This window comes from Dermochelys coriacea, chromosome 4, assembly GCF_009764565.3.
Source record: "Dermochelys coriacea isolate rDerCor1 chromosome 4, rDerCor1.pri.v4, whole genome shotgun sequence".
NCBI lineage: Eukaryota > Metazoa > Chordata > Testudines > Dermochelyidae > Dermochelys > Dermochelys coriacea.
This window is the reverse complement of record NC_050071.1, coordinates 83,514,094-83,542,001: the sequence shown is the minus strand read 5'-3', so window position 1 is coordinate 83,542,001 and position 27,908 is coordinate 83,514,094. Positions and strand designations below refer to the sequence as shown.

General features: G+C 41.6%; 1 protein-coding gene across 2 annotated transcripts in view; it reads right to left on the bottom strand.

Annotated features, from left to right (window-relative positions):
* The window catches only part of FAM149A (family with sequence similarity 149 member A), a 77,551-nt gene that overhangs the window by 6,581 nt on the left and 43,062 nt on the right, over positions 1-27,908 (bottom strand). Inside the window, exons 1-8 of one of the 2 annotated variants that reach the window (XM_038401056.2) lie at positions 25,232-25,688; positions 18,156-18,263; positions 10,166-10,298; positions 9,712-9,854; positions 5,646-5,771; positions 5,026-5,202; positions 3,603-3,793; positions 1,502-1,656 (exon numbers count right to left, since the gene is read on the bottom strand). In XM_038401056.2, the coding sequence (XP_038256984.1) occupies positions 1,502-1,656; positions 3,603-3,793; positions 5,026-5,202; positions 5,646-5,771; positions 9,712-9,854; positions 10,166-10,298; positions 18,156-18,263; positions 25,232-25,326 (1,128 nt within the window). In that variant the 5' untranslated portion in view covers positions 25,327-25,688. Of the gene's footprint in view, positions 1-1,501; positions 1,657-3,602; positions 3,794-5,025; positions 5,203-5,645; positions 5,772-9,711; positions 9,855-10,165; positions 10,299-18,155; positions 18,264-25,231; positions 25,689-27,908 lie in introns of those variants that run through there. The other variant, XM_038401054.2, reaches the window with a different exon arrangement.

Sequence of the window (27,908 nt, the reverse complement as noted above, 5' to 3'; positions counted from 1 at the left end):
TTACTTACTTTTTGAAAAATTGCAGCAAAAATGGTTTAGCCATTTCTGAGAATGAGGTTAGTGAAAAATACGTTTTGTTACTATTAAAAAATTCTTACAACCACTTTATAGAGAAGCTCTACCACCACCATGCTTTAGAGTAGGGACTCAAAAATTTAGCAGAGGAGTTGCTGTCGGGACAGAGAGGTGACTTGAAATTCCCCCATGAAAATCCATCCAAATTTGGCCACATTATAAACCTCTGACCGTTGCTGTCTGCACCGAGAAAAGGTTTGTTCGAGGATGGTAGCTAAATTCTCAAAATATTCCATTTTCACTGGGCATACTCTAGGTCAAGGCTGCAGGGGCTGAACAGGACTTTTTTTTTGGTTGCTCCTGGCTGCTGGGCCACTATAATACTAAGCACTGGAACTAAGGCTTTGTCTACACTACAGGGGAAATTCGATCTAAGCTATGCAATTTGAGTTACATGAATAGCGTAACTCAAATAGACGTAGCTTAGATCCTCTTACCGCGGGGTTGACGCTACACAATGTCGACAAGAGACGCTCTCCGCTCAACTCTCCCTACACTTCTCAATCCGGTGGAGTACAGGAGTTGACAGGAGAGCGATCTGCGATCGATTTAGTGGGTTTTCACTAGACCCACTAAATCAACCATCGATGCATCAATTGCTGCTCCTTGATCCCCCATAAGTGTAGACAAGCCCTAAGAGCAGAGAAGCTGTCTCTTCTATGTTCTCAAAGCTCCCTCTGTGGACGCCTAGGAAGCATGGAGGAGAAGAAGGCGGCTGCTTGAATGCAGGGGCAGGGACATGCTGGATGTGAATAGGGACAGGCTATGGGAAACAGAAGCATAGGGGACAGAGACAGAAAGGGACAGGCTAAAGAAAACAAAGAGAAGAGTATGTAACTGCTAGAGCGTACCCACCTCCAGAAACTCAAATAGAACCCAAGACTCCTAAGTTCCAACACTGAGGCAGACACTGAACAAGTCTCTTTGTCCACCAACCCATAATGCAGTGGGGAGCGGAAGGGGAGAGAGAGGGAAGGAAAGAGAAGAGAGAGAGAAGAGGAGCAACCAAGACAATCTGATTTAGGGGTTTTGAACGAGGGGAGTTAAGCTGGAACTTCATATGCACCTTGCAGGGAAGAGTTCTTTCATGGTTCTATTGAAAGGGAAGGGTTGTCTCTCAATATAAAGAGTATGATTTTCTGGGAGGGAATAGGGAGTATTGCTCTCTGTTTTTATAGCACCTAACACAATAAGGTTAATTCTAATTCTAATTGGGGTCTTTGGGCTCTAATTGGGGTCCAGATAAAAAGTGGTTATAACAATGATGTAGACTTGTGTTTTTTTTACAAACCAGACTCAAAGGTGGAAAGTCAAACTAAATACCTTAGATATGGATAAATCAATAAAATGGAAACTTTTCTGATCTAAGTTAGAAAAGGCTAGGCCAACTGAAAACAGAATTCTGTTTTGTGGAACAATATTTTACCTGAGATGGAACAAAATGCGAACCAAAAGATGTGCTTCGTGCCTCAGAGCCTGTTGATGGGGGGACACTTGCTGTATCTGCTGTTATACGGGAGACTAGTTGATGTGGCAATTTACTTGTAATAGCTTTCAATTTCTCCACCTGCTTATCATTCTCTACACCAGTGTAGAACATACAAGTGATTAAGAAACAAAATTTTATGCAGTTAAACAAATTGATGATGGTAGGAAAATATCAGTGACTCAGGTTTGACATATCTGCTAGATAAACAGTATTCCACATTTATTATAAATGTTATGACATTTTGTCTTAGATTAGTTTAAATTTAAGTCTTCATGAAATTTAAAAATAAACTAGTTGTGAGTTTAAAAGCATTTATTTCTAAAAACATTTTCAAAATGACTATTTTCTCTGTCAATGATAAATCAGTTGGGCCATGTACGTGGAAGAGATGTAATTTGCTTTTTTTTTTAAAGAAAACACTGGTAAAACAGCTGGAACATTATTGAAACATTCTCATGTAAGGTGTGTTAGAAACAGAAAAACGTGTGAACAGAAGAAACCAAATGTCCTCTTAGTCCATTCCTGCCTGCCAAAAGCTGTATTGCTACTTTTCCAGTGAGTATAAGCCATTATATTATTTCTATCATACCCTTAAATTTCTCAACAGTCCTAGCCCACATACTCTGCTTAGCAGCCTATTCTCCACAAGTGGATTTCCTTCTTCGAGGACAAGGTAGCAAACCTAAATCTCCTCCTCTTTAATGCATAATATTGAGCTAAACAATTCACTTATAGCCTGAACAATTCTTGTGCAGTCTGGCAATAACACATGCAACACTCAGTTCTACCAGCAGACTCCTGCAAATATTTAACAACTTTTACTTAGACTGTGTCTACACTATGGGGGCTATAGTGGCATAGCTATGCCAGCATAACCCCGTAGTGTAGACACAGCCTAGAGCAATGGAACGGGTTTCTACATTGTTTAGGGAGGTAATGTTCCTACTGAAATAGTAACTAGGTCACTAGAAGCATTCTTCTGTCAACCTAGCTGTGTCTATGCCCGTGGTTAGGTTGCATAGCTACACCACTCAGGGCTGTGAATATTTAAGTGTAGACCAGCCATAGTTTTAAAATGAATTTGAGGTTTATTATTTTACTAGTTTCCATTGATATTTTTTCTTTTTATTTAAGATTGATTTTATGCATGTTTTTCTGGCATTGTTTCTTCTGTTAATCTGCATTGTTTCTTAAACTGTATGTCCCATTAGCTTCTAAAGGCAACTCCATGCACATGCCAGAGGACAACAACATTTCACCAATAGTTAGTTCTTTACCTTCTGCTTTTCTGTGCAATAGTCTGTTAAAAACACCAGGAAGAGTTAAATTTAATCACAGTGAACTATGTTCTTTCATCCTATGTTCATTTCTGCATAACCCACAGTCAGCGTAGCTCTCTCTCCTCCTCTAGTGGCTGGACCACACAGAGTTTGATGAGTCTCTACTGCGATTTCCTTAACAAACTTGGGTCTTTTCGCTTAAACATTAGAGGCTAATGCTTTTAGATACCCAGGTCCCAGATTCAATCCCTACTGCTGAAGAGCTTCCAAGGGGCATCATGTTACATATTGCACCAAAGATCTCTCTGTGCCTACAAGCACTTCTTGTGAGAGGTTTCAGAGTAGCAGCCGTGTTAGTCTGTATTCGCAAAAAGAAAAGGAGTACTTGTGGCACCTTAGAGACTAACAAATTTATTTGAGCATAAGCTTTCGAGAGCTACAGCTCACTTCATCGGATGCATCAAATAAATGTTTGTGCTTATGCTCAAATAAATGTTAGTCTCTAAGATGCCACAAGTACTCCTTTTCTTCTTGTGAGAGACCTCTCTTTATGGGCTTGATCCAAAGCCCACTGAAGTCAGTAAGAATCTTTCCTTTGGGAGGATGTGCATGCGTTTTATAAAGTGCCATGTAAACACACAGTGATAGTTAAGAATAATAATAAAGATGTTTGCTAAGCCATATTTAATTAATTGGTGAAATTAAATTACTGTTCCAAGTACAAGTCTATAAGTGCCATCTACAAAAACTCGGAGTACCTGTGATAGCAATTTCCCAGTTTTTTCTAATCAGCTCCTCCAATATTTCAACTATATTGCTCCAGACACCATCAAACACTTCAGCAGCCACTGCGTCTTTGATACAGGCATTGGGAGAAATTGGAGGAATGCCACGTTTATTCCTCTTTCGAGCAAGCTGGGCTTTCTTTTGTTCCAAACTCTCATCATCACTAATGATTGAAGCAAATTCAGCTTTATTACCAACTTCTACATGTTTTTGTTAACAAAAACAGTGAATCTAACCTATTTTCTTATGGATCCAGAAAAGCATAAAATAGATTTGTATTTAAAAGATCAAGATTCATATTATACATGATCCAAGTACTGTGGGAAGAAAACAGAACCGCTCTAAACTGAAATTATGAATTGGTTTTACTTTGCTTTGTTGCCTCTTGCTGGTTGAATGGCAGTGGTAGCAGCATGAAAAATTAAACTGGGGCATTATAGCAAGAAGTTTTTGAGACTCTTGATATAGCAGCCAAAGACATAGATAGTACAGCAGGAATGAGACAAAACTGATCGGCTTGGGCATATGGGGTTAGAATCCCACACCCCCTCACCTAAGGAAAATACCATCTCACCAGCTTTGAAGGGGAGAATATTGTATAGAGTAGATCCTTAGCTCCACATCCTGCTCATCCAGACACATTTGCCATGACCATGTGGAGTGACCTGGAGGGATTTCTACAGCTTTGCAAGAGCAGGGGACCATGTAACTTCATGTGCCACACCCACCCTTCCATTATCATATGGACATTTTCACCCCTCTTTATTTCTCTCTCTTCCTGTCTGGACTGGGGAACAGGTGTGTCACAGAACCCTTACTCACTGCCTCATGATATACTTAGTATGAAAAGAGCTTTCTGGAACTAAATTTTATTCTATGCTTGTTCTAACATTAACTATATCATATTACAATTTAAGAAAATGAAAAAAATTATATTAAAAACCATCTCTATAATCTCAATTCAGAAAGGCCCCATCCTTGGATGCATTCTAAATGTGCCAGTGGAAAGTGACCCTAAAGATGGTGTAGCTGGCCCCAGAAGAATCAAACTAGTTCAGGGACAGGGCACAATGGTTCCTTTACCGTAACTTCCCAACCCTACAGCCAGCAGTGGGGATGTGGTTTCCCCGCACTCTCACTCTTCAGGCTCCTTTAACTTTTGCCAGGGGACACATCAGTAGCCCAGGGTTGGAAGAGAAAGGAAAGGGGGCTTAAAATCACTTTTCCATCCCCCCTTTTTGAGTTACACAGTGTACTTCTGAACCACAGAAGTGAGGACTAAGGAATTTTCTAAATTAATTGGAAGTAGGTTTAGAGAGAATCAAAGCACCAGGTTTTAAGCAATTTCATGACAGTTTCTCATTATATTCTTCAAAAAATATATAATTTATTTACAGCTCCTTGTTGTCAAAAGCAAGATATTCTTCAATTTTTCCATCCACCTCATAGATTTCTTCTTCCAGGAATGAATACTCAGATGAGTCAGAAACAGAAATCCTTGGGGAACCACTGTCTAATGATTTATGTACTGGGGATGCTATTGGAACTAATTTAGATCCCAAAATGCACAGCCTGAAATAAAAGAATTAAAATTAAATATACATGGAAAGAAGTGTAAATAGGCAGCTGCTGCATTATCCTGAGGTGTTTTAAGGTTATTAAAATAATATGCCTATAAACTTATGAAAAGATACGATAGATCAAAGTGAAGTGCTTTTGACTAAGTAAATTTTATTTCCACTACATAAAGGCAACATACTGAAACGATATCCTAATAAGGTCTTAAAAGCCTACGGTACAATTGCTGCACAGTCAAAGGAACTCTTTGATATATCATACAATCTTTTCACTTATTTAATCATCTAGAATAGGTAATGTTTATGTATTTGTGACTGAGGGGTTTTTTATGTTAACTGTAACTATATTTAATTGCTGTAAATATTAGGAATATATGAAAAAAATGTAATGTCAATAGAAATGCTTAAAGAGTAACATATATGAAACTGTTAACATACTCTTTTGTGTTGCTAGTACTTTCACAGAGGCCAAGTAAAGATTTGGTGTACACCGAGCTAGTTGTTCTGCACTGAAAATGCTGAAAGCCTTCATCCTTAGGAAAAAGGAGCTGTTTTCCTAAAATCCTGCAAAATACAAAATGTGAAGTAGTTACACATAATCAAATCAGAATACCAGGAAGTGCAGCAATGTGAAAAATACAGACACCTGCAATGCCAACAAACAGGCAGAAATAATTTAATAATAGCTCCCATACATTTATTCTGAGTAATTAATGGGAATAAGGGGCCAGATCCTCAGATAATGTAAAGTGGTATAGCTGCACTGAAGCCAGTAGATCTATGCTAATTTAAACCAGTTGAGGATCAGGCCTATAAGCTTTAAAAATAGCCAGACATTTACTGAAAAGACAACAGATAACACCCACACTAGCTATATGAACTACGTTATAAAAGTTGATTTGCATACAGAACATAAAACTCTCTTTCATATGAACAGTCCATCAGACAACATAGAAAGAGAAAATTTTAAAATACATGGAGAACACGATCCCAATAGGGTTACTTTAATATTACTCTGCACAACTCTAGTAACACAAAAGTGACTTCCCTGGGAACAAAGGATCTGACCCAAAACGTTTATAAAGGTCGTTGCTAATGTACTTGTTACTGAAATTGGGACCAGATAAGGCTTCAATGTGTAGGCTGCAATTGGGGGGTGGGGGAGGGGGTATTTTTCTTTTAATGTATACACAATCCCTTTGTGAAATAGAGAATTTCGGATAATTATTTATCTGATTAATGCTCATTACTTTACATTGCTCTCCACTAAACATTTTCAAGGGCTCTTGAGTGGAGTCTACAGGTAATAAGTAGGAACTTGTATATTTGAATCTGAGATTCTCAGGTTCGTTCAAATACTTGGAAACTTTTCCTTGAGAAACTCCTACTTTTTCACTGAATAGCACTGTAAATAAGAAAGTTCTGAGTCATGTTCATTAGTCAATAACTCATTAATCATTACAAATTCTCTACTTTATAAACTGACTCAGTAAGTAAAGACCTTTTCTTTTATTAGGTTTGATCCCGTGCCTATTGAAATCAATGGCAATGTTCAGGCCCAGTCTGAGCAACTAAATATGTTTTGCTGTTCAAACGGAGACCAGCATGACTTACTTATTTTACATAAAATGGAAGGACTGACTGTAAACCTCTTATTCACACTGGGGAACAATTACTCACAGCAGCAATCCTGCTAGAGTCAATGGAGCAACTCCTGAAATTGCTGAACACTGTGAGTAAAGGCGTTCACAATCTAGCCCTGACTGAGAACGAAGGTTTTTTTTTTTAAAGCTCAGAGTTAACTATGGCACACCATGCATTTTTCAATATCAGGTGGTAGAAAATTCCCTAAAATAAACTCCCTTAGCACCTGTAATAAGCACTGTAATGTTCACAGAACTTCTCGTACCTGTAAATATTTCTTCGAGAGCTGACATTCATGTCAGGAAGGCTTTTTCTATATCACTAGAATTTTTCCATACCTTTCCAGTAATTCATAGATTCCAAGATCAGAAGAGACCACTGTGATCATCTAGTCTGACCTCCTGTATAACACAGGGCATAGAACTTCCACAAAATAATTCCTAGAGCAGATATTTTAGAAAAACATACAAACTTGATTTAAAAAACACTCTCTGTCTGTGGAGAGGAGATATAGCTCTGAAAAATGGACATGACAGGATTTGCAAGAATGTTCCACTCACGGGACAGGGGATATGAACTTGGAAGCCCAAAGATCCACAGAGAACCGAAGGACCAATGCAATGGACTCTCAAAAATCCATAATGACAGCGTTGTGTGGCTCTCTTGCTAACACCTCACCTAGTAGGACAGCCTCTTCAGAAATCATGTTGCTATAGTGCTAGAGCTGTGCACTATTCCCCATTTGACAGGGTAGAGGGTTTCAGAGGCAAAGTTTATGTTGGTTCACTCATTAACTTGTACAAATTTCCAAGCAGAAATCTACTAAGTTCCCAAGGGAGCCAGTCACTCAGAACAACTGATTCCAACCTCCACCCCCAGTCCTGACAAACACTTGCAAGCCTTATAACGAGGTGTTTGTACAAGAGGCTTCGGAAGATTCCCAGAGAAGAAATGGAGCATACAGAAACAATCCAGACTGGAGAAGAGCATGAGGACCCTGTATCAAGCTCTCTTTTCTACTATACTCATCTTTTTTCAAAATAACTTAATAAAATAGTTAATGACACTTATATTCCATAACTGGTCTATCCAGTGTTATCGTAGCTATGTTGGTCCCTGGATATTAGAGAAACAGGGTAGATGAGGTAATATCTTCTATTGAACCAACTTGTCCCTCTCACCAACAGAATTTGGTTCAATAAAAGATATTACCTCGTCCATCTTGTCTCTCTACTATCTAGTCTATAATCTTTAAATTGGCTCAAATTAAGTTAATATATTTCCCTCCTGAATCATGTACCGGTAGGCAGGTTCAATCTACCTATTCCCAGGAGCTCATTAATAAGTTCCATTTACTTTTTACCATCATTATCAGAGCTAAGCCAGGATATCATAAGTACCCAACATTCATATGTACTCTAGTCCAGTGAAAATACTGTAAAAATATAATCAGCTGAGAATGCATATATTGAATTAGCTACACTTCTACACAACAGCAGGATTTCTGCATATCCTATGAATTGTTATAGCATTTAAAGAAAGAAAAGATTTTGTATAACAATATGGAAATGTTAAGTCAAGTTTATGTATTTAATGTCTCCTGATTCACATAAAGGATTGTAGTATTTATTAGTTATTATTACTGTCAACTTTAACAACACATTCTAAATCTTTTTTCATTGACATTTGGTAATTATGATTCTCTGGAAACTTAAAACTAAAATCCTTTTAAAGATTAAGGACTAGGTTGTCCAGATACACACAGGTTCACATTAGAATGGTGTGGAGCCACCCTATGACAGTAAGAGTATACATATGTGCGCACACAAGGCAGTACCACTTTAATGGTGTTGTGTGAACCTCTGAGCACATAACAGGGCGTCGGTCTCCTCCCTGCCCTCGTTGGGTGGTTTGCTGTGCTATGGATCGAAGGAAAGAGCAGTCCCTGTGTTCCACAGGCACCTTGCACCACCATGAAAGAGCCAAGGACATTTTCTCCGTAAGTACATCTCTCTCCATTTACAGAACTACTTATTGCTTTGCTAACATTTCACTTTGGTTCATACTGGTTTATATGACTCAGGATGGTGACATCACCATGGCCACATACTGTTCCTGCAGCCTATGGACACACTCTTTTCTCCCTGCTCCTAAAAAGGACAGCATTCAACAGGGCAGAATTGGCAGCATGGATGTCTTTCTATTGACTTCAGGGCAGACAGGATTTTGTTGTACGTCTTCACTGAGGTTAGTTTTTATAAATAGAGTATTAATTGCTATTAGATGTAGTCTGTAAATATTAAAAGTCACTACTGAAATAAATATGTTTCTTCTTTTCTCATATTAATTTTCCACACACAACTATTCTCATGATACTGCACTAATACAAAATCTTTTGCGATGATTACATTACTTAGGAAGAATATCATGAGCAGGTAGAGCACTGAGAGTCCATGCACGGCTAAGAACTAACACACAGTTTGACCACTAAAACAATGAGGAGTCCGGTGGCACTTTAAAGACCAATAGATTTATTTGGGCATAAGCTTTTGTGGGTTAAAAATCCCACTTCTTCAGATGCATGGAGTGAAAATTACAGATGCAGGCATAAAAGCTTATGCCCAAATAAATCTGTTAGTCTTTAAAGTGCCACTGGACTCCTTGTTGTTTTTGTGGACACAGACTAACACAGCTACCCCTTTGAAGTTTGACCACTGAACTGCAGATGAATTTGAACACAATTCTGAAAATAGTACTACAAATATAAGCCAATAAGAACAGCTCAGACCTAGAAAATAAATAAATTAATCAAACAAAATTCTGATAGCTTCAAACTAATTCTAGTATGCAATTACCTTACCTCAGATGAAGAGATCTTTTGGTCCACTCTTTACATTCTGCCTGCAGACTCTGGGTTTGAGAGCTTACTTTTCCTTCAAACAACATTTCATCCACATCCCAGAATGACTGATGCACTCTTTGTGTATTAGCTTTGTCATATTCCTACAAATTATAAGACTGTTTTTAGGAAATACAGCTAAACATATTTAAAATGAGAACCATAACAAATATATGACATTTTAAATTATTATTATTAGTCACTGGAGACAGAATTGAGTTAACAAATGACCTTGTTATTAATTTGGTTTTCTTTACTACTATAGCAGCTGTCTTGCACTGGGAAAAAAAAGTAACTTTTCGATTACAAGTCATGTGCTGTACGTCAATTCAAAACCTTAGTTTTCTGTAAAACAGTTTCATCTTTTATCAGTAAATTAGACAAAAAGTACTATTAATAAAAATTTGTGACATACATCATCCCTCCAAGAGTAAACTGAGCTTCTTTCAGTGGACAAGCCTGTAGTATAGCTTTGTATTCCAGACCAAGAATTATTCAAGTCTGTTGGTGTTATAAAACTGCTAGAAGACAGTGATGAAACAGTTTCACTGTGGAAAGAAACAAAATAATAAGAATCAAATGCATTTTACACAAACATACTAAAAATAAGATTGCACATATTCATACCATATATATGGTAGCGATGTATGCCTGTGTGTGACATTGTCAAGGTTCCTTCCCCACTCTGAAGTCTAGGGTACAGATGTGGGGACCTGCATGAAAAAAACCCTAAGCTTATTTTTACCAGCTTAGGTTAAAACTTCCCCAAGGTACAAACTATTTTTCCTTTTGTCCCTGGACTTTATTGCTGCCACCACCAAGCATCTAACAAATATAACCGGGAAAGAACCCACTTGGAAACGTCTTTCCCCCCAAAATCACCCCAAGCCCTACACCCCCTTTCCTGGAGAAGGCTTGATAAAAATCCTCATCAATTTGCATAGGTGAACACAGACCCAAACCCTTGGATCTTAAGAACAATGAAAAAAGCAATCAGGTTCTTAAAAAAAGAATTTTAATTACAGAAAAAGTAAAAGGATCAGCTCTGTAAAATCAGGATGGTAAATGCCTTACAGGGTAATCAAATTCAAAACATAGAGAATCCTTCTAGGCTAAACCTTAAGTTACAAAAAGACACAAAAACAGGAATATACATTCCATTCAGCACAACTTATTTTATCAGTCATTTAAACAAAACAGAATCTAACATATATCTAACTAAATTGCTCATTAACCCTTTACAGGAGTTCCTGACCTGCATTCCTGCTTTTGTCCCGGCAACAGCAACACACAGACAGAGAGAACCCTTTGTTCCCCCCACTTTCATCTTTGAAAGTATCTTGTCTCCTCATTGGTCATTTTGGTCAGGTGCCAGCAAGGTTATCTTTAGCTTCTTAACCCTTTACAGGTGAAAGGGTTTTTCCTCTGGCCAGGAGGGATTTAAAGGTGGTTAGCCTTCCCTTCATATTTAATGACAGACACACATGACTTTCAGAACATGCTGTGAAATCCATCTGTTAAATAAGGGTAATGAGATGGGTACGGGCTTTTAGGCAGAGTGGGATGGGTGTATGCTGCAATCATACCTGTCATCCAAAGGCTGATAGGTAGGGCCCTACCAAATTCACGGTCCATTTTGGTCAAATTCACGGTCATAGGATTTAAAAAATGGCTAATTTCATGATTTCAGCTATTCAAATCTAAAATTTCAGTCTTGTAATTTTAGGGGTCCTGATCCAAAAAGGAGGGAGGAGGTTGCAGTACTGCTGCCGTTACTTTTGCACTGCTCCTGGCTGCAGCGCTGCCTTCAGAGCTGGGCAGCTGGAGAGCGACAGCTGCTGACCACAAGCCCAGCTCTGGAGGCAGAGTCGCCTCCCGCAGCAGTGCAGAAGTAAGGATAGCATGGTATGGTATTGCCATCTTTACTTCTGCACTGCTGCTGCAGAGCTGGCACCTCAGTCAGCAGCTGCCGCTCTCCAGCCACTCAGCTCTGAAGACAGCACAGAAGTAAAGGTAGCAATACCGCAACCACCCCTAAAATAACCCTGTAACCCCCTGCAACTCCCTTTTGGATCAGGACCCCCAGTTTGAGAAACTGTGGTCTCCCCCATGAAATCTGCTCAATATAGGGTAAAAGCACACAAAAGACCAGATTTCACAGGGGGAGACCAGATTTCACGGTCCATGACACGTTTTTCACGGCTGTGAATTTGGTAGGGCCCGATTGATAGGTTAACTTTTCTCCATATTACACTGCTGGATGATTATCATTTTAATTATTACCAGGACACCCTGAACACGTGTATAGTGATTTACTTTACACATGCGACCATGCACATGCATACATACTCAATATGTGAAAGGTGCTGAAAGAATAATATGGCCCGTCCTGCACAGTTAAAGACATTGCAGCCAAAATTGTACAAGTTATAGACAGTGTGACAAAGTTCCCCCTCTGCCTTGGTGGGTTCTGCACTTTTTGGCAGATTTGCTCACCTCAGAGGTTCACGGCAGCCCTCAGTTTGGCCTCTTCTGCTAGAGGCTCAAACTTGCTGTTCACTCAGCTAACCTCATCACTGGCCAACATGGGAGAAATGGAGAACAATCTCTGCAGTCTCTGTTGACCCACCTAGTGGGTCAGGGACAGGCCAGATCCCTTTCCAAATTAGAACTTCCCTTTTGGTGTTGCTCACAGACCAGGTCAACTCCTCCTGTGTCCAATCAGGAGTTGGAGGGATGGGGGCAACCCGGGCCCGCCCTCTACACTGGGTTCCAGTCCAGAGCTCTGTGGATAGCAGCTGTCTGTCTCCTGTATCAGCTGCGTGACAGCTACAGCTACAACTCCCTGGGCTACTTCCCCATGGCCTCTCCCCAGCACCTTCTTTATCCTCACTGCAGGATCTTTCTCCTGAAGCCTGATCACATATATACTATTCAGTCCTCCAGCAACACACCCTCTCACTCCCTTCTCCTTGCACTCCCTACTCTAACTGATGGGAGGTCCTTTTTAAACCAGGTGTCCTGTAATTAGCTTGCCTGTCTTAATTGGTTCTAGCAGGTTTCTGATGGCTCTAGTGCAGCCCCTGCTCTGGTCACTCAGGGAACAGAAAACTATTCATCTAGTGGCCAGTATATTTGCCTTCTACCAGACTCCTGTACCCCACTGGTCTGGGTCTGTCACATATCCCTCCCCCTGCTCAACACCAAGGGGCACATGTGACAAGCCATCGGCATTGCCGTGACAGCTCCCTGCTCTGTGTTGTACAAGAAACTGGAAAGGTTGGAGGGATAAGAACCACCTAGTCACCCTTACGTTCTTCTCCTTGTTCAGCTGCATCCATTGAAGAGGGGCATGGTTGGTCACGAGGACAAATCTGCCCCCGAGCAGCTAGTAGCGCAACATTTCCATGACCCATTTTACGGCGAGGCACTCTCCCTCCACCACTGCATATTTTTGTTCCCTCGGAAGACGTTTCCTACTGAGGTTGAGAATTGAGTATTCCTCCTCCCCAACCATCTGTGATAGAACAGCCCCCAACCCCACTTTCGATGCATCAGTCTGCAGGATAAATTCCTTGGTGAAATCTGGGGCTATCAGTACGGGGTTATTGCAGATGGCAGTCCGTAGATCTATTAATGCTCTCTCTGCTGCGTTAGACCATCTCACCAGATCAGGTCCATGGGCCTTCATTAGGTCTGTCAGAGGGCTTGCCCTTGTGGCAAAGTGGGGGATATATCGTCGGCCAGAGCGGCATCTGCCCCCTGTTCAGCCGTGGGCTCAGAGTTAACAGCCAGAACAGACCCTTCACTGGTAATTGGGTTTGCATCTAGTTACAGGGCCCAAGGAAACCTTAACCACTGCAGCGGTCTCCAGGATTTCACCCCCTTTCTCTGGACTTTCTTCTAGGACACATTTTCCTATGCATTTTACAGTGAGTTCTGTTTCGTGCTTAACTGCCAATTCCTGGCAGCCAGTAACCTCAACACACTCCCTGCCATCAGGCAAAACACTCCCATCACCCAACGGGATAGCAACAGGACAGGAGCTAGTTTTACCCACTCCCACCTTTGGTAGCAAATTGCTTTGCAGGGCAGTAGAGGAATTAAAGAGACATTCTCTCATTTCCTCAGCAGTTTCTGTAGCTTTGCTCCTTCCCACTGGGGCTTCAGCACAAGATTTCTCCTCGCTGTTGACAGACCCCTGCATAGCCCTAGCCACATTGAAAAAGTCATTTCCCAGAAGAATTTGTGCAGGATTTTGAGTATCCGCAGCCACAGTTAACTCAGCTTTCAAATCTCAGATTCCATGTGCACTTTAGCCAAAGGCGCAAGGATTTTGTGACCCCCTACTAACAAAAGCTTTGCCATTTGTCCTGGCAGTATCTTTCCTGAACCAGGTCTCTCCTGACCACAGAGATTTCTGTACCAGTATCTCTCCATGCAGGGAGTTCTCTGCCAATTACTTTGACAGCCTTCATGTGCTTACTGCCTGGCTGTGCAGTGGCAACCTTTACAAATCCTGTGTGATAAGTGGCAACTGCCTGAGGTGCCTCTGTTCTCTCGGTAGCAGCATTTCCATGAGTTGTCTGCTGCCTGTTCCTACTCAGCAGAAGGCACATATTCTTCAGGTGTTCAGTGGAATTACGATAGCATCTGCTGGGCTCTTCTGCTTTCACAGGAGATTTGGGACAAAGACTGGAGGCGAGTGTCCAGCCTCCCATCCACCCTCCTTCCCGGGGTAAAACGGGGACTTTGCTTCCCACCAAACTTAAACTCCTCTGCCTGTGATTTATTCCACTTGGTGCTTCGGATTGCTCCAATTTATCAGCATAAACTGCAAGTTCATCAATGGTTTCCATCTTTTTATCCCATAAACACTGTTTTACATCAACATTAGACACAACTGTTCCTGACCAACCAAATCATACATTCCTTCAAAACTTGTATAAATATCTTTTCCCCTCACCCACTATCCAGTAAATCTCCCATTTTGGTTCACATAAGACACATTACTTAATCTAGACCCTCTCTTAAAGCTTCTAAATTTTACTCTATACATTTCAGGTGTAATCTGAAACTGTTCAAAACCGAATCCTTAAATTTACCATAATTGGAACCATCACCCATGAACATCTTATTAAATATGAGATTTCAGGCAGCAGAATTTTTGAATATGTCCAGAGCTCTTATTGAATATGTCCAGAGCTCTCCCAGTCAATTTTGCAACCAAAGTGGTCATCTTTGGATCGTCAGGAATCACATAGAGCATACACAGCCTCTCAAAGGTGATGAAATATTCAGCATGATCACCAGAGTCATTATATGGTGGACACAACCACTTCCACTTGTGGATTTTTGGAGAGGTGGCGCCCCCTGGTGTGGGGTTTTGTCTCCTCCTCCTCCTCTCCCTGTCAGCCTCGAGCTGCCTTGATTCCATGGCCCTCTTGTGGGCTGCTTTCTGGGCCTCAATTTCTTTGTCTTTCAAATCCAGAGCTTGCTTCTGGGCTTCGATTTCTTTGTCTTTCATTTCCAGGGCTTGCTTCTGGGCTTCCATGGCCCTCTCATGGGCTGCTTTCTCCCTGGCATTTTATGCTTCTTGTAATTCCATACGTCTTTTATGCTTTCTCATTTTCCACTGCCTGAAATCTGCAGAGCTCCAACTTTTTGGTAGCTTCACTTTCACTCATTTTGCAGTTTTTTCCTGTCCCTTCTTCTCTTGCCCGAAATAAGCAAACAGAAAACAAACCAGTAACCGCTTTGTCTGTTCTCTAGTCACCACACTTAAAATTCACTTAAAATCACCACCAGTGTTACAGGGCAAAAAGCTGTGCACACTATCCTGCCCCCTACACCACTGTGACAGGTTTGGCCCTTTGGGGTGTCATCTGATGTGTCAAGATGCCACCAAGTTAGCTTATTCTGCCAGCCTGGGGTCCCCTTTACCTGGCCTTACCGGGCTAGGCTCACAAGTCTCTTCCAGTCAAGCACACAGGCAGGGCCACACCCAGCTGCATAGACAGACAGAGATCCGTTCTGGTGCCCATTCCCTTTAAGGGGTACAAACTGAAAGGTTTTATGAAATTCACCCTCTCCCTCAACGTGGAGGGAGATGTGCACAACTTCTTACCCCTCCCCCCTCAGTTAGCAATTACATAAACTGGGTTATATTATAAACAAGAAATAAGTTTATTAACTACAAAAGGTGCATTTTAAGTGAATATAAGAGATAACAGAACAAAGCAGATTACTGAGCAAATAAAACAAAATACACAAGCTATGCTCAATATACTTAAGTAAAAGGTTATAAAATGTAAATAAATCACCCTAAATGTTATTTTAGGCAGGTTACAATGTTTCTGTGGTTCAGAGTTCCAGTTATATTCCTTTTCAGACTGGATCCCTGTCTCAGCCTGGACTCCCCCCTTGCTTTCCCTTCAGGTGGCTTTAGCAGTCTTTCTTCTTGGGCAGATAGGCGGAGAGCGGGAGTCTTGTTTGCCTTCCTCCCCACCCTTAAGTAGGATTTACATAAGGTGGGAATCCTTTGTTTCCCAAACTGACCTCCCTTCCTTTCCAATGGACAGTTACAAGAAGTTCCAGGTAATGTTTAGTATCAGGTGATAAGACCACCTGACTCTGTAGTATTTCAGCGTCCATGAGTCAGTTGCAGTGTGGATTGTCCACAGGAAGGCCAAGCCTTTTCACAATCCATTGTCCTCGCTGATGGGTCATCAGCCCTGTCTGGCTTTTCCATTGTTGTACCTGAAGCCTTACAAATGGGCATCACCCAAAGTAGCAAAGTTGAAATACAGACACATCGTCAATATTCCTAACTTCAGATACAGAAATGATAAAAGCATACAAATTGGATAATCACATTCAGTAAATCATAACCTTTCCAATGACACCTTACAAGACCTATCTTCCATAAAGTATTTCTCAGTTATGGCATATTCATATCATAAGCATATTTTCACAAAATATGGAGTGAAACATCACAGGGCCCATTCCAAACTTTCAGTTATGGGTTTTTAGTTTGTTAGGAGGCTTTTAAGTGGCTGTACTCTGGATCCTCCAACACTGGAATGCAGTGAAGATCTAGGCAATCATCTTTGCAGACCAATCAATGTCTAAGCCAGTGGTTCCCAAACTTTTTCTGCCGCTTGTGCAGGGAAAGACCCTGGCGGGCCGCGCCGGTTTGTTTACCTGCCGCGCCTGCAGGTTCGGCCAATCGCGGCTCCGAGTGGCCGCGGTTCACTGCTCCAGGCCAATAGGAGCTGCTGGAAGCAGCAGTCAGTACATCCCTCAGCCCACGCTGCTTCCAGTAGCTCCCATTGGCCTGGAGCAGCGAACCGCGGCCCCTGAGAGCCGCAATCGGCCGAACATGCGGACGCAGGAGGTAAACAAACTGGCGCAGCCCCCCAGGGGCTTTCCCTGCACAAGTGGCGGAACAAGTTTGGGAACCACTGGTCTAGACAGTGGTAGTTGGAATGAGGCCTCTTTAAAGTTAGCTGATCTACAAAAACAGTTAGCTTTCTCATCACTGAACTCTGAAGTTTGAACCTGGACTCTCCGTGCTGGCTCTTTATTTTGCTCTGAGGTTGTGGTGCCCCAGAGTCCAGTAGCGTAGTTCAAACCCAGAGATATTTACAGATGATCTGATTAACAAAGGTTATTTGTATTTTGTGCAGTACAGAGCCTGTGTGTTTCTATTCCTAGATTAAATGCGTTTAGATACAATAATAATAGTTTTATAAAAAAAGAATATGGGATTATATTACTCAGCAAGTGGGGGCAGAGGAGAGGAGAGGAAAAAACTCTGAGAAGGAAAGAATCATGGTTGTACAAAATATTAAGTACACTGGAGAAAATGCAGACCAAAGGCAAATGTTATCTGCCTGAAATGCGGCAAAGACAAACTTTGAGTTAAGCAGACTAATACATAAAAAGTTGAATTTCCTTGCTATCTCAGCTAGTTAAACTGCTGCTTCCCTTGCACGGCCTAATGTTTATTTGGAAAGTTGAAGTCCTCACTTAACACTTGTCATCCATGAAAATGACCTGGAATGACCAATGAAATCCAAGAGGTAATCTGAAAATAATCACTTGAATTAAAAGATGATGTTTCTTGACCCTGTACTCCTGCAGGAAAAGCTTACCGAAAAATGATTGATGATATTCATTTTAACTATGTCAGAGAATATACTTCAGTGGAAAGAAACTGCACTACATTTGTATAAAAGCATGATATTAAATGCAGCCACTTTTTTCCAAAATAATAAAGCAACCTGTTAATTATCCAGATTTGCTGTAGACACATTATAATATTTAATTATAATGGATTATATTACCATACTTAGCCCATTGTTCTATTATTAATAAGTGCTATTTCAGAAGTTAATGCATACCAGGTAAAATTGTCAATGGCATCCTGCACATTTCTCCTAAAAATTGCTGGAAGATCTCCACTCTTCCCTAGGAAACAATGATCTGTAGATCCTTTGGACAGCCCCTTTCTGAAAACACCACAAGAAAACAATATTAATTTCTATAGTTTGTACATAATCATAACTCATGTCTCACAATCAAAAACAAAAAGGTAGAAACTAACTACTCAAACCGCATACTACTGTATAGCCAAATGAAAAGAGCAGATTAGACTTAAAAGAGGTTCGGAGCAAATGATTTTCACACTGCAATTGATACTGTAAATTCTAGTCACAAGTAAAAGAAGAGAGTTCTGGATTCCTGTACAACACTCAAGAATGTGCACTTATGGAAAGAGTGGTAGTACAGCACTGTAAGACGGAATGAATTTGCTCCCAAACTGACAAATAAGAAGGCTTCTGCCTAGGAACTAGTACTATAATCAGGGATCGGAGGGAAGATCCTACAAACCTTTTGCACACAATCATTAGTCAATGGGATTATTTGTTTAAAAGGACTGGAGAACTGGGTGCCAAGATAGCAATGAAAAAAAGAAAATAAATTAGCTTTGCATTTAGTCCATTTATAGAAAAAAAAAGTATTATTTTCCATCTCCTGCAACCTATTTTTCTTTACAGACTCAAACAACTTATTTGCAGGATCTGGACCAACGACTGTATGATTGCAGAATAAAGCACCTCTCACCACTGGACAGGAACACTGGCTGAAAAATATCTGGCCTATGAATTCAGAACAATGACTTGAATTTCCGCCTTGGCCAACTCCTTAAAAGTGTTAATTAATTGCTCAAACAATTTTAAGATATAGTAAGTCAATTTACAAGAGCTTTCCTGAGGGAAAAAACGTGAGTGTACTTTTATTGGAATTAAAGGCTTATTTTAAGAGTGGTATGAATCTTTACAGAAATCTACATGTTATTCTTCAAGCACTTCTTTATCCTGTATTTTGCCGTTCAGAAACCACAGGAAAAACACTCATGCAGTATTCCCTCCCGGCACCAGAGGTACTTCAAAAGCACAAAACAGTAATTGTTCAGACAGTACTTAGTTAAATAAATTTTGTTGTTCAATCATTAACCTGCAGCTGATTTCACTGCCTGTAAAGTCTGCAGGAAAATAAATTACAAATATGCTACTAAGTGGAAAAGGACCTTTTCAAAGAGTCTTTAAAAAGTCAACTTAACATTTTCATTAGGAAATCTGAGATGCTAGTTAAATATCAAGGAACATGCACATATCAAAATTTTCATGAGCTGCGAAAGCACCATGACTTCAGTTCTGAAGACATTTGGATCATTTGCATTACGGAATAGGCCATAACATTATTCATTACTCTGCCCTTTCCGATGTAACAAGTGTTAGTACTGATCTTCTGACTCATTTTGATTGCTACTTATAAAATGTAGTTCTATGTCGCCACCCTCAATAACTTAAAAAGTCTATAAACCTTAAACTACATATTTTAAAATACATAGATGAGGAAAACTATACTGTTGCTTTATTGCTATTTCTACAACAATATCTTAGGTTTCAGAGTAGCAGCCATGTTAGTCTGTATTAGCAAAAAGAAAAGGAGTACTTGTGGCACCTTAGAGACTAACAAATTTATTAGAGCATAAGCTTTCGTGAGCTACAGCTCACTTCATCGGATGCATTTGGTGGAAAAAACAGGGGAGAGATTTATATGCACACACACACAGAACATGAAACAATGGGTTTATCATACACACTGTAAGGAGAAAGAAAAGGAGTACCCGTGGCACCTTAGAGACTAACAAATTTATTAGAGCATAAGCTTTCGTGAGCTACAGCTCACTTCATCGGATGCATTCGATGAAGTGAGCTGTAGCTCACGAAAGCTTATACTCTAATAAATTTGTTAGTCTCTAAGGTGCCACGGGTACTCCTTTTCTTTTTGCGAATACAGACTAACAGGGCTGCTACTCTGAAAACTGTAAGGAGAGTGATCACTTAAGATAAGCCATCACCAGCAGCAGGGGGGGAAAGGAGGAAAACCTTTCATGGTGACAAGCAAGGTAGGCTAATTCCAGCAGTTAACAAGAATATCAGAGGAACAGTGGGGGGTGGGGTGGGAGGGAGAAATACCATGGGGAAATAGTTTTACTTTGTGTAATGACTCATCCATTCCCAGTCTCTATTCAAGCCTAAGTTAATTGTATCCAGTTTGCAAATTAATTCCAATTCAGCAGTCTCTCGTTGGAGTCTGTTTTTGAAGCTTTTTTGTTGAAGGATAGCCACTCTTAGGTCTGTGATCGAGTGACCAGAGAGATTGAAGTGTTCTCCAACTGGTTTTTGAATGTTATAATTCTTGACGTCTGATTTGTGTCCATTCATTCTTTTACGTAGAGACTGTCCAGTTTGGCCAATGTACATGGCAGAGGGGCATTGCTGGCACATGATGGCATATATCACATTGGTAGATGCGCAGGTGAACGAGCCTCTGATAGTGTGGCTGATGTGATTAGGCCCTATGATGGTATCCCCTGAATAGATATGTGGACAGAGTTGGCAACGGGCTTTGTTGCAAGGATAGGTTCCTGGGTTAGTGGTTCTGTTGTGTGGTGTGTGGTTGCTGGTGAGTATTTGCTTCAGATTGGGGGGCTGTCTGTAAGCAAGGACTGGTCTGTCTCCCAAGATCTGTGAAAGTGATGGGTCGTCCTTCAGGATAGGTTGTAGATCCTTGATGATGCGTTGGAGAGGTTTTAGTTGGGGGCTGAAGGTGATGGCTAGTGGCGTTCTGTTGTTTTCTTTGTTGGGCCTGTCCTGTAGTAGGTGACTTCTGGGTACTCTTCTGGCTCTGTCAATCTGTTTCTTCACTTCAGCAGGTGGGTATTGTAGTTGTAGGAATGCATGATAGAGATCTTGTAGGTGTTTGTCTCTGTCTGAGGGGTTGGAGCAAATGTGGTTATATCGTAGCGCTTGGCTGTAGACAATGGATCGAGTGGTATGATCTGGATGAAAGCTAGAGGCATGTAGGTAGGAATAGCGGTCAGTAGGTTTCCGATATAGGGTGGTGTTTATGTGACCATCGCTTATTAGCACCGTAGTGTCCAGGAAGTGGATCTCTTGTGTGGACTGGTCCAGGCTGAGGTTGATGGTGGGATGGAAATTGTTGAAATCATGGTGGAATTCCTCAAGAGCTTCTTTTCCATGGGTCCAGATGATGAAGATGTCATCAATGTAGCGCAAGTAGAGTAGGGGCATTAGGGAACGAGAGCTGAGGAAGCGTTGTTCTAAGTCAGCCATAAAAATGTTGGCATACTGTGGGGCCATGCGGGTACCCATCACAGTGCCGCTGATTTGAAGGTATACATTGTCACCAAATGTGAAATAGTTATGGGTCAGGACAAAGTCACAAAGTTCAGCCACCAGGTTAGCCGTGACAGTATTGGGGATACTGTTCCTGACGGCTTCTAGTCCATCTTTGTGTGGAATGTTGGTGTAGAGGGCTTCTACATCCATAGTGGCATGGCCATACCCGCATGGCCCCACAGTATGCCAACATTTTTATGGCCGACTTAGAACAATGCTTCCTCAGCTCTCGTCCCCTAATGCCCCTACTCTACTTGCGCTACATTGATGACATCTTCATCATCTGGACCCATGGAAAAGAAGCTCTTGAGGAATTCCACCATGATTTCAACAATTTCCATCCCACCATCAACCTCAGCCTGGACCAGTCCACACAAGAGATCCACTTCCTGGACACTACGGTGCTAATAAGCAATGGTCACATAAACACCACCCTATATCAGAAACCTACTGACCGCTATTCCTACCTACATGCCTCTAGCTTTCATCCAGATCATACCACTCGATCCATTGTCTACAGCCAAGCGCTACGATATAACCGCATTTGCTCCAACCCCTCAGACAGAGACAAACACCTACAAGATCTCTATCATGCATTCCTGCAACTACAATACCCACCTGCTGAAGTGAAGAAACAGATTGACAGAGCCAGAAGAGTACCCAGAAGTCACCTACTACAGGACAGGCCCAACAAAGAAAACAACAGAACGCCACTAGCCATCACCTTCAGCCCCCAACTAAAACCTCTCCAACGCAGCATCAAGGATCTACAACCTATCCTGAAGGACGACCCATCACTCTCACAGATCTTGGGAGACAGGCCAGTCCTTGCTTACAGACAGCCCCCCAATCTGAAGCAAATACTCACCAGCAACCACACACCACACAACAGAACCACTAACCCAGGAACCTATCCTTGCAACAAAGCCCGTTGCCAACTCTGTCCACATATCTATTCAGGGGATACCATCATAGGGCCTAATCACATCAGCCACACTATCAGAGGCTCGTTCACCTGCGCATCTACCAATGTGATATATGCCATCATGTGCCAGCAATGCCCCTCTGCCATGTACATTGGCCAAACTGGACAGTCTCTACGTAAAAGAATGAATGGACACAAATCAGACGTCAAGAATTATAACATTCAAAAACCAGTTGGAGAACACTTCAATCTCTCTGGTCACTCGATCACAGACCTAAGAGTGGCTATCCTTCAACAAAAAAGCTTCAAAAACAGACTCCAACGAGAGACTGCTGAATTGGAATTAATTTGCAAGTGAGCTGTAGCTCACGAAAGCTTATGCTCTAATAAATTTGTTAGTCTCTAAGGTGCCACAAGTACTCCTTTTCTTTTTGTGGATACAATTAACTTAGGCTTGAATAGAGACTGGGAATGGATGAGTCATTACACAAAGTAAAACTATTTCCCCATGGTATTTCTCCCCCCCACCCCACCCCCCACTGTTCCTCTGATATTCTTGTTAACTGCTGGAATTAGCCTACCTTGCTTGTCACCATGAAAGGTTTTCCTCCTTTTCCCCCCTGCTGCTGGTGATGGCTTATCTTAAGTGATCACTCTCCTTACAGTGTGTATGAAAAACCCATTTTTTCATGTTCTGTGTGTGTGTGTGTATATAAATCTCTCCTCTGTTTTTTCCACCAAATGCATCCGATGAAGTGAGCTGTAGGTCACGAAAGCTTATGCTCTAACAATATCTTAGTGTGTAGAGAAAAGTTAGTATTTTTTAACTGGAGTAGTTGTTAGTTTACAATCCTAAATGTCTATAATCTAACTCAGTTGTTGAATTAATAAATTAAATTGATCCCTTTAGAACATACAACACTGAGAACTCACAAATAACAACTCTAAGAGTACCCTGACAATTATTAAACTTGTATCAGTCAGCGACCTTAATACTAATATACAAATAACATTACCCTGCCAGCTAGCAGCCTTAAATAGTTAAATTCATGAAACAATCTACCTCAGCCAGCAGACAATAAAATCAGAAATACTCCAAAAAAACCCCTCATCCTTAGATCACACACAGTAATATAACCTCATCTCTCTGCAAAAACCCCATCAAATACAATACTAATTTTTTCCAATATTGCCATATTAATGTAATTTTAATTGTTAATACTTTTTTAGTTAAATTTGAACATACAATTTCTATTCAATATAGTATTGTTGTTAAATCGTTATATAGCAGTTTATGAGGTATATATATATATATATATATATATATATATATATATATATTCAGAACACACATACAATATTTTGCATAGACACAGGAGAGGGTTCAAAGCACTATACGAATGGTAGCGTGATGGGACAACTGTGTTCTATTTTCATGCAAATACTTAGACTTGTTCTTAGATAACTAACCCTGCATGTAATATTACAATATAGTTTTCTTTAGAGAAATCATCTTGCTCAGAAAAAATACTTAAAATCTCTTTAGAAGAAATACACGCATTTGTAAAAACAATATACAGGCTCAGTCCTGCAACCTTTTCTTAGATGTATAATTCCTACCTTAAGTAATACCCATGTAAAGTTTATATGATTGGTCATACTATTTTCCAGTTTGTCTTAATGTTGACTGGGATTTAATGTAATGCATAAAGCCACTGTCTATGGTTATGAGAAGAGTTCTGTGAAGAATGACAGGAGCAATTAAAGCCTTAAATTAAAGTCAGAACAGTCACTTTGAGCTATATTCTACCCTTGTTCCAAATGTGGGCCTTCCACTGATTTCAATTGGACATATTTGTTTATTTCTAAAGAACAAAGGTCAAATACAGAATCAAGTCACTAATCAGGCATAAAAAATGATTATTACATACACGTACACTCCTCCTATTTAATCCTGCATCTATCATGAACCTTTGACTGCCTTAGCTGCACTCTGCTCTTTAATCTCTCCCCCCAGGGAATTCCAAAATTCCAAACTTCTGAACAGCTTCAAAACAGACACTATTATTTTAATTAAATCCACTGGCCTTTTTTCTCTTCCCAGATGTGAAACTCACACCTCACATGCCTATGATTAAAATGACCTGAGGCCCCAGTCGTACAACAGTCAGTCTACAATGGCGATGATATTCATGGTCAGGTATCTTGTGCCTCCTGAATGCTAGAAAAAGCGCCTCATACTTTTCAAAAGGAGAGATTCCCAAAAGGGGCTGAGAGACTGACCTGGAAATCATGACATTTGTATGTATAAACAAAATCTATTTGTACAGAATTTTTAATGCAAGAGATTTTCTCGCTCCCTCAGAGGTCTGCGTGAGTTGTTCTCCTGGCACTGGGAGAGCATGGAGCTACAGGCTGAGGTATGAAAAAAGTAACAATAATAATAAAAAAAAAAAAATGCAAGTGCTCTAAAACAGGGAAAACACTTGATGGTATGGTTTCAAGGTTTTACCGCTGATTCTTTGAGATGCCTTGTTGTCGGTAATACAGTCATGCCAAATTTACACCAATACACCTTGCTGCCACCCCAGCATGTATTTTATACACCATTCACGTACCCTATTCGTAATAAGCTGTATGTAGATACACACACACACACACTGGACACGTGTAACACAGCCCTGCACACGCCCTGCCCCCGGGAATTCCGACCTCCGCCTGCACACGCCGGGAAGGTGGCCCGAGGCGCGCCGCAGCCCCCCGCGTTTTCCAGCCTTACCCTACGACCACCAGCTCTGGATCTCGGGCACGCCGCGGCGGGGCGGAAGTCACGGGCGGGGGGCAGGGGCGCCGCACCCCGCTGGCCACGCGCATGAAAGGCGCAGAGAAGAGCGACGCCCGGGCTCGCAGCAGCCCCGCAGGCTCCCTTCCCCTCCTGGCGGCCCCAGCGCGGCCCCGGCTGCCAGCAGCGCCCCCCTCTCATTTCTCATCGTGACCCTCCATCGCCCGTCGGGAGGGAGGCCGGGGGCGGCTGGGAAAGGGGTCTGCGGGGTCGGGCTGCTCCGGAGACGCTGGAGCGCCACCCTCCGCTCGCTGCGGGCTCTGCGCGCCCCTTCCCGACGGCCGCAGGTGGCGGGGCGCCGAATCCCCACAACGGCGGCAGCAAGCGGGGCCGGGCGGCTCCTTCGGTCCAGGGCGCGGCTCTCCCCTGGGTACACTGCGCCGCGCCGGCCCACGCGCCCGGAAACCCCACTCTAGCCAGCCTCCGCCACTGCCCGAGCAGCCGACCCAGCCAGCTGCCAGACCCTGCCCTCCTTTCTCACGCCCACGACCCCCCTCGCCCCCATCACACCCCACCCCACCCCACACACATCCCGCCTCCCAGTTAGTCCCCTCCTTCCAGGAACAAGAGCCTCCAGGCCCATGCCCCCTAAACCCAACAAAGCCCTACCCAGCCCCCAGGCCGGCTGGAGCAACTTGTAGAGTAGGGGTGCTGAGAGCCATTGAACCCACCTGTTAACCCTGTAGATAATGGAAACCACTTCAAGCCCAGGGGGGCTGCAGCACCTGCAGTTCCAGCACCTATACCACCCCCCACCCTCCTCTTAGCCAATAGGAAAAGCCATACCCACCCTCCTAACGTACACCTGCCAAGTCCTTCCACCCTCCCCCCCCACAAGCAGGAAGATCTCACACACAGTGACCCATTAAATTGTGAGTTTTAAGAAAGGAGACCAGTGGTTCACATATGCCTGTGCAGGTCAAATCCATCGTCTTCCTTCTGCCCCTTCTTCACAGGATTTTCAGGGCAAGGCTGCTGATGGACTACTCACCAGGATCCAGATTCAGCCAGCATTGGGTAGCACTTCACTGTCGTCATAACCCTACTGAAATGACAGGGTGACGCACAAAGAAAGTTACTACTCAGTGAATACTAGTGGTGGAATCTGGCCCACCTTATCTGGAGGGGAAAAATGCAAAAACAACACAAAAAAACAGAGGTAGGGACAACTGCTACTAGGAACTAGGAGTAAAAATACTCCTGTTCAGAAAATAGGACCAGGCCTAGGGGTTAGAGTGAGCTACAGCATCAGTCCAGGCAACAAAATGCATGCACATCCTCAATGCACAGTAAACCATAAATATATGGAGAAAATAAGATAATTAGTGTCACTCTGGGGAATGATGGTGATTCCTCCTTTGCCTAGTGTGAGAATTTTCATTTCAAAAGCATGATTTAATAAAGAAATTCCAAGGGAGATCTCCACCAACTGACTTTAAATGAAGGTTTATTTCAGAAACGAGTTTCTAATGCAGTTTATTCACTACAAAATTCCTGCACTTGCCCATGGCACTGGCAGGTGTAGCCTATTGAGTATTTCCAAACTCTACCATTTAAAAATTTCTCTGTATTAATTATATGCCTTATTAAATAATTCCACACACTCCCACCCCTACCCAAATTTCCTCAGTTGTTTCTGAAACAATTCCTGTATGTTTGGTTTGATGCAAGAGAAAGGCGAAGCACCAGATAACACCTACATCAGGCCTTGGCTTTCCTTTGCAGGGGTTAATGAATTTGGGAAAATGAGTCAATCCAGAGCAAAGAGTTGGCTAGCAGCCTCTCCCTCAAAATCCTTCTGGGGGGGCAGAAGGAGGGCCATCTCAGATAAATTAATCCATACCAGTTTTCCCCTCCACTATCCCAGTTTAAAGTATAGCTAATTTTCATGCTACAGGCAATGGGGGAAGGTGTGACTGCATATTTACTCCAGAGCACTTCCCACTGCTACCAGTGTACAGGTTCCAACAAAACATGTACAACTCAGATAAATACTGTACATCTCATCATAAACAAGCACTACCAGGAAAGGGAGAGGTCTTAGGGGAGCTAAAAATAAAGTGCTAAAATAGCAGGAATATATAACAATTTGTTAAGCTATATTAAAATATTATTTAAATCTTGAAAATGTAATATTTAGATTATAGGTTTTTGTTTTTATTTTGGTTTGTTTTAAGAGAGAGGAATGAAAAGGAACGTATGCAGAAATATTTCTAATGTTTACTAATACAGTTATCCTCACATACAGGATTGAAAAACATTTACTTTACACATTCTTCTGAACCACTACAACATTAAATAATAATAATTACATAATCCAGACAATAAGCACAAAAGAACATTGCAACATAATTTTAATTGTAAGCCACTACGAATAAAGACATTAACAAAATGCAACTTATGAACTGCACACTGTACATCTTTAAGTATAAAGGAGAAATATTTGCTTTCTTCTAAACTATAATGTAGTTTTATACTGCCACTAGGTGGCTACTTTGTTTATCAGAGTGTTACACTAACACCACAATACAGCAGCTCTTATGGACAAGTCACTTCAGTATTAAGACCCTAATTTACAGATGTTTGTGACAGTCTTAAAAAAAACCCTGAGGCT